The following is a 10,852-nucleotide window of genomic DNA, read 5'->3' as shown; positions in this document are numbered from 1 at the left end:
TGAGGAACAGTGGGTAAATAGGGCTGGTGCTCAGATGAGAGGCCCAGAGTAGAGATGCCTGGGAGACAGTGAAGACAGTGCCAGACTTAAGGGCTAACCTATGGAACTCTGATGTAGAAGAGGGTGGGTCTCTCAAGGAGATGGAAGAAGGAAGAGAAACAACGCTTTATGATGAAATACTTCCCTTCAGCCACATACCTATGGAAAACAAGTTGGTGAGGCATTAATGTGTTTTTTTAAGATTTTTTTTTTTTACTTATTCATGACAGAGACAGAGAGAGAGGCAGAGACACAGGCAGAGGGAGAAGCAGGCTCCATGCAGGGAGCCTGACGTGGGACTCAGTCCCAGGACTCCAGGATCACACCCTGAGCCAAAGGCAGACACTTAACTGCTGAGCCACCTGGCATTAGTACTTATAATAAAAATTTAATAGTATCACAAACATTGAAATTAAAGGGGGAAGATCCATGACATACACAGACTAGTGATCACTAAGTAAAAGCACACGTGTTAATGTGATGCCGCCCTTGGTAAATGCTATATGCAGAGTGACACATAGATCTGATGTTGCATTGTTATGGGATTTCTTAAATATCAATTGTCACATAATAAGAACTAAAGAAATGTATTTAGTATTTTTCAAGTACCAAAAAATTAAGAGGAAAATTATTCCCAAGTTTCTCTGTGTTGAGGTGTTTATAGCAAAAACATAATTTAGGAAATGCTGCTTTGTAGGCATCTCAGACCCAATTTTATCATAAATAACTCAGGAAATGATACCACCACCATTTCAGTCGCCAGCACCATCTGAAAACCTATCTTTGACTCCTCTTTCTTCCAAACCCTTAGCCTATGTGTCCCTGAGTCCTGTCAAATCTCCCATCCTTATCTCTGGCTCCCAAACCTCAAGCCCTCCTTGCCCAAATGGTTGCAACAGACCCCTTCCAGTCTCTTCTTCGTGTCCCTTGCTGAGTGGGCAGACAGATCCTCCAGCCATTCTCATGGCTGTGGGGATCAAATGCAACCTCTGCAATATAAGCTTTCAGACCCTTGGCCTACTATCCCTCAGTAGGTGCCTCCTTTCTCACTATTCCTGAACTCTGTCCCAGGCTCTGACCTGCCTTTTTTTTTTTTTTTTTTTTTCTTTTAAACCATGGCTTCGTATCAGAAGCATTTGGGGTACTTACTTATTGAAGCCTCACCCACAGAGATCTGACTCAAGCAGTCTATTGTGGGTCCATGCTTCATGGCTGATTGAGCCAGAGGTGGCAACCATTGGTCTGTCCTCCCTAAACCACGTGCAGCTCCCTCATTCAGCCACATCTTCTCCTTACCCACTGTTGTCTTTGCCTGAATGACCTTACTTTACATCTTCACCTGACTCATTTTCATCAGTCTCTGCTGACATGTCTCCTCTCCGCAGGCAGTTCTCCCTGGTCTTAGTTGTCTTTCTCTGTGCCACCTGGCCTGCTTCCCTCTCTCCTTGGATTTATCACACTGCATTTGCCGGTTTACTTGTTACTTTGTCATATGAAGGAGTCTTTGAGGACAGACCTTTTAATCCTAAGAATCCTGTTCAGTACACTGCCTAGCGCATAGCTCAAGTATTTGTTGAAATAATGAATGAAGGAATTCATTCTTTTCTCAGAACCTGTGACTTAAAGTCAAGAATTCTTTGTACATTCACTCTGGCCATTCTCTATGACACTTTCCTAACATTTCACCATCATTTAAAATACGTAGTATCCACCAAGATTGTCCTGGGTTAACCCATTCTGTAATAAACAAGTGCTTTAGAATTGGGCAACTCTAGGTTCATGCCTTAACTTTGCTATTTACCAAACTGGGGCCATGGGTAAATTACTTAATTTTTATTTTTTTCTAAATACTTTATTGATTTATTTGAGAGTGAGAGAGTAAAGGAGCAGGGGGAGAAGCAGACTCCTCGTTGAGCAGGGAGCCTGATGCAGGGCTTGATGCCAGGACTCCAAGATCATGACCTGAGGCTGAAGGTACACGCTTAACCAACTGAGCCACCCAGGTGCTCCTACTTAACTTTTAAAAATCTCAGTTTCTTCATCAATAAAGTGGGATGATAATACTTACCTCATAGTATTATTGCCAAGCCCCAATAAAATAGTATTTGTAAAGTTCCTGGCTCATAGTAGGTGTTTATTAAATGCAAATTCCCTTTGGGGGAGACCCCCAGAGCATAAAAGAGCTTGATAGTCTTGTTGCAGAGTCTGGTTCTGCTGCTTACAGGCTGTGTGTGTCTCTTTGGTCAACTTATGCATCTCAGTAGCCTCATTTGGAAATAGGCGTAATTATAATTGTTCTTATGGAATTATTAGGGAAATCATATAAAACTTATGTTAAATATCTGGCTACTGTTGGTATCTAATAGGTACTTAAAAATATGGTGATTATTATTCTGAGAATAATATACTACAGTGTTTTGCTACAGTGATATGCTTTCCATGATCCAGAAGCACTATTATCCCTGATGTTGACCCTAACATTATTTCTAAAATTGAGTTGATTTTGATGACTCTTTTCTCTTTTTTTTAAAGACTGTATTTATTCATTCATGAAAGACACAGAGAGAGAGGCAGGCTCCCTGCGGGGAGCCCGATGCAGGACTCAATCCCAGGACCCCAGGATCACGACCTGAGCCAAAGGCAGAAGGCAGACAATCAACTGTTGAGCCACCCAGGTGCCCCTGATTTTGGTGATTCTTAAATTTTTATTTCTGATCTTGAAAACAAATCTTGAATCATCTATTAATGTATTGTTTTATGTGGGAGCTCCCTTTTAGTCACTTTTCTTTACAGTGCTACACTCTCTGGCAATTGATCTTCGAAAACCTGCATTTTTATTCTAAGCACATTTTTCCCCCTGTGTAACATTAGCATTGTCTCAGGAGTTCCCTGAAGAATCAGAATTCAGAAGGAATCTCTTAAACACAGACCATTCCCTCCCTGACTCCACTGGGCAGCATTTTTAGACTGTCGCTTCCCAGAATGTCAGGAAGAGCCACAGCCCTGGCCTACCATGCTCCAAAAGAACCAGAAGGACTTATAATTGTGAAAGTTGAAGAAGAGAATTCTATTTGGGGGCAGGACTTTGGCCGTCAGGGAAACACCTGTAGCCTGGAGACCTTCCGCCAGCGGTTCAGGCAGTTTGGCTACTCTGATTCCACTGGGCCCCGGGAGGCTCTGAGCCAGCTCCGGGAACTTTGCCATCAGTGGCTGAGGCCAGAGGTGAATACCAAGGAGCAGATCCTGGAGCTGCTGGTGCTGGAGCAGTTCCTGGCCATCCTGCCTGAGGAGCTGCAGGCCTGGCTTCGAGAGTACCAGCCTGAAAATGGAGAGGAAGCCGTGACTATGCTGGAGGAGCTGGAGAAAGAGCTTGATGAACCAAGGCAACAGGTAAGAAGTACGTGTTTTGTTTGCTTGTTTTACCCATTATAAGTTAATGCGGGAAGCCATTATAAGCGGCCTTGTGGCTAACAGTTAAAAATTTTTGTCTTCTGGGTTGTCTACTGGGATCAAGGCACTGGGGCTTTTAGTCCTGTTGCTTTCTGTCTAATCATCTGAATGAGTTTCTGGCTCTAGCTGCCTTGCCCTGTTATTCTAGGGTTTTTTCCTTCTGTATCCTCAGAATCATAGTGCTGGTACTTGATTACTCCTAGGACACAGCTCATGGCCAAGGAATGATCTGGAAAGAAATGACATCCATAGGACCACTGAAGTCTCTGAGTATACAGCTCCAGCCCTGGGAGAATCAGTGCAAGAGTGAGGCTCAGGAGTCCCAGACTACCCATGAGAGAGGTAAGGAGTTGCAGTCCATTTGGGGTTGAGGATGATGGTAGGGCTTTCAGCTATGGCATAGTACATTTCCTTAATGACAGTCAATTGTGGCTGTCATGAAATATGATGGAAAGGCCCCCTCCAAGTCTCAAAATATTCTTCCATTGGCTGGGCCTAAAATCTGAGATTCTAATATAATTCCTAACTTTGGGTTAAGAATTAAGATTTTTTTTTAAATTTTTTAAATTTATTTATGATAGGCACACAGTGAGAGAGAGAGAGGCAGAGACACAGGCAGAGGGAGAAGCAGGCTCCATGCACCGGGAGCCCGATGTGGGATTTGATCCCGGGTCTCCAGGATCGCGCCCTGGGCCAAAGGCAGGCGCCAAACCGCTGCGCCACCCAGGGATCCCAAGAATTAAGATTTTTAATGAAATTCTCTTATACCCATGATATTCAAAGACCAATAGACGTTTTTATATATTGTGGTCCACTGGCAAGGCAGCCCCTAAGATGGAGATGAGTAATGTATCAGTAATAGAAACTGTGTAGCAACTTGAACAGGGAAAGTTCATATTAAGAATTATTGACTATATAAAAAAAAAAGAATTATTGACTATAATGGAGTTAATTACTAAGTGGTTAAAAAAAAAAAAAAGAAACAACTCCAAAGAATACAGGAGTAACACATGTAGGAAATCTTTAGGGCTGAGGCAGAGCACCTAAGGGAGGAAAAAATCTGGAAGAGAGTACCACATCTTTCTTGACTAAGCATCTTACTGCCTCTGATTCTCTCTGGTCATCTTAGCACATTTCTCTGGACATGCTTCAGTTCCTCCACATTCATTTGAAGTACAAGGATAAAATAAAAACAACTCTAAGGAGGATCCGATTAATTTAAAATATATGATAGATTCATTTCCCAGCTCTCATCTGTTGCACTGTGTTTTTGTTCCTTCACAGTGGCATATTACTCTTGTGGACTGATAAGGCTCGTTGTGCTCATTGCTTTTCAGTCTTAGGGGTCTTGGTTAGCCCTGCATCTGAGGAATTAACGTTGAGTATTTCACATTGTTCACCTAGGTTGTAAGGTTTAAATCACTGGAGGGATCCACCTTGAAAGAACTTTAAGAGTCACCATGTCATTGTTACATTGTTACAACCTATATCCTTGGTTATGATTTTCCCAGCCTAACAGTATATCATGCCAGAAGAAGAGCCTGAGATATGGAGATTTGGGTGCAGAGGGCCCTTCAGAAGAAATCTGTAATGGAGTGAGAAGAGCAGAGTCAGGAAGGGAAAATATCAAGCCATAATGTAGTCTTGGGTAAAACTTAGCCTTGGCTTAAGGGTTTGTGGGATCCTGACCTCACCCCCACCCCGAGCTTAAGGGCACTGCTGAGTTGTCCCTTCTTAAGGAGGTGGGGGTTGGGGTGAGGCAGTGAGGGTCCACTGGGCCAGATGGTTCTCATCAGCCAGGGCAACTCTTCAGAGAAGGGGGCACCTGTGGGTATTAGGAGCCAACACTCACAGCACCTGGGGGAAGGAGGCACCATATTCATAAAGCAGGTCTGGATGGACAGTGGAGCATCATCTACATAATATAAAAGGCTAAAAGCATGTTTGTTAATGTGCAATTAAAGACCACATCCCTAGTTAAAAGGCTTTTAGACCATACAGGTCCCTGACCAGGTAGGGGACGTAGGGGAAAACTGCAGGCCTTGATGCTGAACATCTTTGAATCCTCACTCTTCCAATTGTGAATTAATTTGATGGCATTACATAGATGATGTTGCCTCTCTGAGCCTTCATTTCTTTATCTGTAAAATGCATTCAAGTTTAGAGGACTTCTGGGAGGATGAAAGTAACTGAACAGTTTTTCAGATATTCCCTCTCAAAATAATTCAAGTTCCCTTAGCCAACACCTAGTAGTCTCCTCCTGAGTTACTAGAAATCTAGAAATGAGAGGGGCTGGTTTTGAGAGCTGAAAGTTTGGCTCCAGGTGGTCACATCTGCCTCTTGTTTCCATCTGCCTTTGACCATTTGCACATATAAGACTCCCACCTGATCCCAGAATGAGTCAGGAAACTACAATATTCCTTTTCTTATGCTCTGTCTTATTCTATTTGCTTATAATCATTGGGTCTACTTAGAGCCTACCAGAATCTGCAGTTGCCATGCTGCATTCTAGTTCTTGCTTACCTACCTCTGCTCAATTCTAACTCCGAAAGCATTTCCTCATCTATATCCTGCTCTCCTACTTTTCTAGGGGTACCACTTATTCAGGTTTCTTAGACCTCTTTTTTTTTCTCCTGAGCACTCGTTATCATCTCTTTTCTTTTCCCTTGTTGCCAGAAAACACATCTTCTCCTCTAACTCAGGATAGTCTCCTGGCTTCCTGATCTTTCACTGCTACTCCTGTTTATCACCATCTCCTCTAAATCATGTCTTTCCCTGCTCACCATCCCTCCTCTCCACTGCTGACTCTTGTTCTATGTCTCCCTTACTCTCTGAGGGTGCCACCTCTCACCCCACCCCAGGTCACTTCTCCAAATTCTAGATCAGGAAGCAAGTTAAGATTTTTCCTAATAGGTAAGTACCTACTTCATTTGGGTTACTTTATATTCTTGTTATGATAGATTTCCTTTCTTCTAACATGAGGATTGAATGACACTAGTATTTCTATTCACATTTTTAGACGGCAAGCTGGCAGCTGACAAAGTATTAACAGCAAAGCAAGAAATTATTGAATGTGTAGCATCAGCGGCCATGCTATCCCCAGGAAGACTCCCTGGGGAAAGTCGTTCAGGACAGGTAGTAGAAGAAGCTTTGGGAGCTTCTCACAATATTGAGAAGCCAAAAGAAACAGCTGCAAGGAACAAAAGGAGTCCCCCCCCTTCCCAGGAAAGACATCTTAGTCTGACAACGTTCAACAAGAAAATCCCTACTGAAGAGTGTGTCCTTGACTATGACAAGAGTGAAAGAACTCTCAATGTGAACTCAAATGTTGTAACACGGCAAAGAGTTCATGCTGGAGGAAAGGTCTACGAGTGCTTGGACTGTGGGAAAGCCTTTTGCCAGAGCTCAAAGCTGATTAGACACCAGAGAATTCACACTGGAGAGAGGCCTTATGCATGTAAAGAGTGTGGCAAAGCTTTTAGTTTGAGCTCGGACCTCGTTAGACATCAGAGGATTCATAGTGGTGAAAAACCCTATGAATGTTGTGAATGTGGAAAAGCTTTCCGGGGCAGTTCAGAGCTCATTAGGCATCGGAGAATTCACACTGGAGAGAAACCATATGAATGCAGTGAATGTGGGAAAGCCTTCAGCCGGAGCTCAGCCCTCATTCAGCACAAGAAAATTCACACTGGAGACAAAGGCTATGAGTGTACTGAATGTGGTAAGGCTTTTGGTAGAAGCTCCATCCTTATTGAACATCAAAGAATTCACACTGGAGAAAAACCCTATGAGTGTAATGAATGTGGAAAATCCTTCAATCAGAGCTCAGCTCTCACGCAGCACCAGAGAATCCACACTGGGGAGAAACCTTATGAATGTAGCAAATGTAGGAAAACATTTAGGCACAGATCAGGCCTTATGCAGCACCAGAGAACTCACACCAGAGTTTAACTCTTGTGTCAGGGTTGTACAATTCTGTAATACTAGGGATTCACTTTTGGGGCAAGACCCCCTCCCCCCCCACCACCACCAAAGTTTCCTGAGAGCATAGTTCCTGCCCTTCCACTCCCAAGTCAGTACTTGCTGTACAAGGTGATCCACACAAAGATGGTTGTGGATGTGTTGAATGGGCAGGGACCTTCACAATACAGCCAGCATTGGGGTAAAGATCCCGAAAGAGCTCCTTATCAGGTGGACTGAGAGGTGGTACCTCCAATGGCAAGGATCTCTGTCCAGCAAGAACAGTGGGCATCTGGCAGTCGGAGGCATGTGCTGAGAGTCACTTTGTTCTCCGAAGTGTTGAATTGTGAGGTTGTGAAATGTTGAATTATGCCCTGTATTAGTTTATAGTTCATTCTGCCCCCTTGCCAGGCCTTTCCTCAACCCTGAGCTTACTGAGGTCAACTGAGGCCTCTTTATTTATTGAGCACCTGCTATGTGCTAGCCATCAGGGGCAGACATGGCCATTGCCCTCCCAGAGTTAAAGGCTTAATGAGATACATATATATTTATTAAGCAGGTAATGACAGTAAAGTGTGATAAGTGCTTTGGTAGAAATATCTAGGATTCTGTCAAAATACATAACAGGGGCACCTAACCTGGTGTGAGTCACTAAAGGCTTTCTGAATGTGACGAAATCTTTCTTGAGGAATAAAGGGAGCTTATAAGCCAGGTCAAGGCAAGAGGGAAGAGAAGAACATTATAGGTAGAGGTTGTAGCACATACAAAGGCATGGAGAGAGGATCTTGAGAGGTCTCTTCATCAGGACTCCTCCAGCAGGAATTTGTTCACATAGACCTTGGTTTAGAAGCCAGGACTTGTGTTGGTTCCTCTCTTCCTGTTTATAATCACAGAGTTGGGTAGCCTATCCCAGACCCAGAGTTATGTAAAAGACCTTGAGGTACTCAGGACAATTAGTGTGATGGTAGACTTTGGTGCATCCTGTGGAAAAAGGCATGTATGTACACCAAGGAAAGAAACATTTTGGGAGGCTAGAGGGACAGTGTTTGGTGTGCCATGACCCTAGAGTTCAGGAAATGGGAAGCTGACAAGAGCGTAGGAGTGGGGAGCTCTGCCTTCCCAGGAGCCACTAGTCCTCATTTCCTACCCCTCCCCTTATTATCAGGCTCAAAGGTACTTCTTGAATTACCCCCTCAGATTCCTCAAAACTCCACTTCTCTGCTAATTTTTATTTTGGCAGTTTTAATTAAACAACCATTAATTGTTGAAGGCAATTCATGTGTAAGAGAAGGTTTGATTATCTTCTAAGGTATGCTGATTTCCCTTCCAGATACTGTCTCTTTTGAAGACTCAATGATCAAAGCTGTTTGGGGTAATATGGGAGGTGAAGTGGGGGGAAGGGACAGTTTTTGTGTCCACAGGTTGGGAGATTTTCATTGAGTGAGGTCAATCAGAAGTCTGGAGAGACCCTTCAAATAGATGGAGTTGCCTTTTTCCTATAGGTGACAATTTGATGATTTCATATTTTTCATTTTAATAAGATTTTTCCCCCCAGGTTGTGAATTAATTGTAAATGTTGGTAATATAGAAAATGAAAAAGTAGAAATCCCCCTCAATCCCATCACCCACAAAAACATTGTTAACATTTTGGCATACAATCTATTGGTTTCTTCTTTCCCCAACCCTAGTATTTTTTTGGTAAATACCTTGTTTGCTAAATCATTTTTAGTAACTGATCGTAACATTTATACTTTGAATATATACTTAAACTGTTGAGTATTAGAATGTAATACAAGATGTAATAAAATCTGAATCTTAAAAGTTTTGCTCTGGAAATGATTTGTTCAGGAGCATAGTAACACAAGGGGAGGTATGCTGGGAGAAAGCAGGGGGGATTGGAGCAAGAAGTAAGATTGATGTTCTTGGTTTTATTTCAAAAGGCGTCCAAAGGTGTCTGGAAGCTGATAGCCCTTTGGGCTGCAGTTCAGCAGGTGAAGTCACAACGTTTAGGGGCAGCTGGTTGAAAAACTGTGGGAAGGAGAACAAGCAGCCTCTTTAAACATAGTGTCCACCTTAGAAGCAGGAAGCGTTAGAGGCAAGAGCCTGGGATTCTGCGACAGACTTCCCCTCCTCTCTCAGCAAGTCCTCAACAGAAACATGTACAGGAAAAACCCAAGACCCTTTAGATTTGTGATCCTTTGCACCAGCTGCAGATGACAGTATCAATATCTGGTTCTGATCCATTAGAAAGTAGGGGGTAGATGGGTGTCATTGGGGTCTGCCCTTCTTTGCAGAAATGCTCTCCAGGTCAGTTTCTTCTGTATGGTAAATGTTTAATTGGCAATCCCCCATACTTAGATTCACATAATGGGGCAAGAGAAGCAAAGGATTTCACAGGGGAGCTTGGATATAGCAAGGTCAAATTTGCTTAAATTTCCAGTCTCCAGCTGGGCAGAGTTAATTGCAATCTATGGAAATGAGAAGGCAAGAGGTAGGAAAGTGGTATTAAGGACCCTGCCTAAATTGCACATCTTTAAAAATTGCCTTTGACATCTACCTTATTTTGGTGCCTGCTCTTTCATAAACACAAAGAATGTTGACGCTTTATAAAAGGTCATCTACTACAGCTCCTTTAAACTGAGGGTTGTGAGGTGACTTGCTCATGGCTGCAGAATTCATGAGAAAGCACGAACATGAACCAAGGGCTCAACTTCAAGGTCATTGCTTTCCTCAATTACAGATAGCCTTCATGCAGTTAACTTCTATTTGCACAGAAACTTATGATTTGCAGAGATTTTTTGTATACTAGTGTGAGATGGTTGTGTCTGCCACTATCCATTAACAATGAGGAAGAGTTAGGGTCAGAGTTAACAAGTTAGGTAACTTAGGACTTGGGAGGGACAAAGATGATATAAAAAGCACATATTTTCCTAGTATTTCTTGATTATCCTGGGTTCTCATTCCTTTTAATCTTTTTTCCTCTGAAGTTAGAGGTATTTCTTGTAGGAAAGTTTGGAGGACACAGAATCACAAGGAAAAAATGAAATCACCTATAATTTTATCACCCAGAGATAGCCGGTGTAGCACTCTGAGATTACATATTTCTAGGATTTTTAATGCATAAATATATTTTTACATGGAATCATATTGTACATGTTCTATTTTTACTTAAGATATGTTGTCATTTCTTTTGACATCAACATCTTAACAGCTTTTAAGACTTTGTATACATTCATGATGTTTTCTGAAGCATACATTTCCAGGTAGAATTTTAAAGTCAAAAGGCAATGCTTAAGGCTTCTGGGATTGATTGCCAGAGATGGTATCTATTCACAGCTCACCAGCAGCATTGGATTCCTGATTTTCCTGAATCTTCATTTTATGAGGGGAAAAAGTGCCATCT

General features: G+C 42.5%; 1 protein-coding gene across 1 annotated transcript in view; it reads left to right on the top strand.

The window, feature by feature from the left end:
- The window catches only part of LOC121487486, an 84,481-nt gene extending 75,231 nt beyond the window's left edge, over window positions 1–9,250 (top strand). The window contains exons 13-16 of the mRNA XM_041749267.1: window positions 118–215; window positions 2,968–3,429; window positions 3,693–3,831; window positions 6,509–9,250. Coding sequence (XP_041605201.1) covers window positions 118–215; window positions 2,968–3,429; window positions 3,693–3,831; window positions 6,509–7,440 — 1,631 coding nt within the window. The 3' untranslated portion in view covers window positions 7,441–9,250. The remainder of the gene's footprint in view (window positions 1–117; window positions 216–2,967; window positions 3,430–3,692; window positions 3,832–6,508) is intronic.
- The last annotated feature ends 1,602 nt before the right edge of the window (window positions 9,251–10,852 follow it).

The sequence above is a fragment of the Vulpes lagopus genome, chromosome 1 (assembly GCF_018345385.1).
Source record: "Vulpes lagopus strain Blue_001 chromosome 1, ASM1834538v1, whole genome shotgun sequence".
In the NCBI taxonomy this organism is placed as follows: domain Eukaryota; kingdom Metazoa; phylum Chordata; class Mammalia; order Carnivora; family Canidae; genus Vulpes; species Vulpes lagopus.
This window is presented reverse-complemented; position numbering and strand designations above follow the sequence as displayed.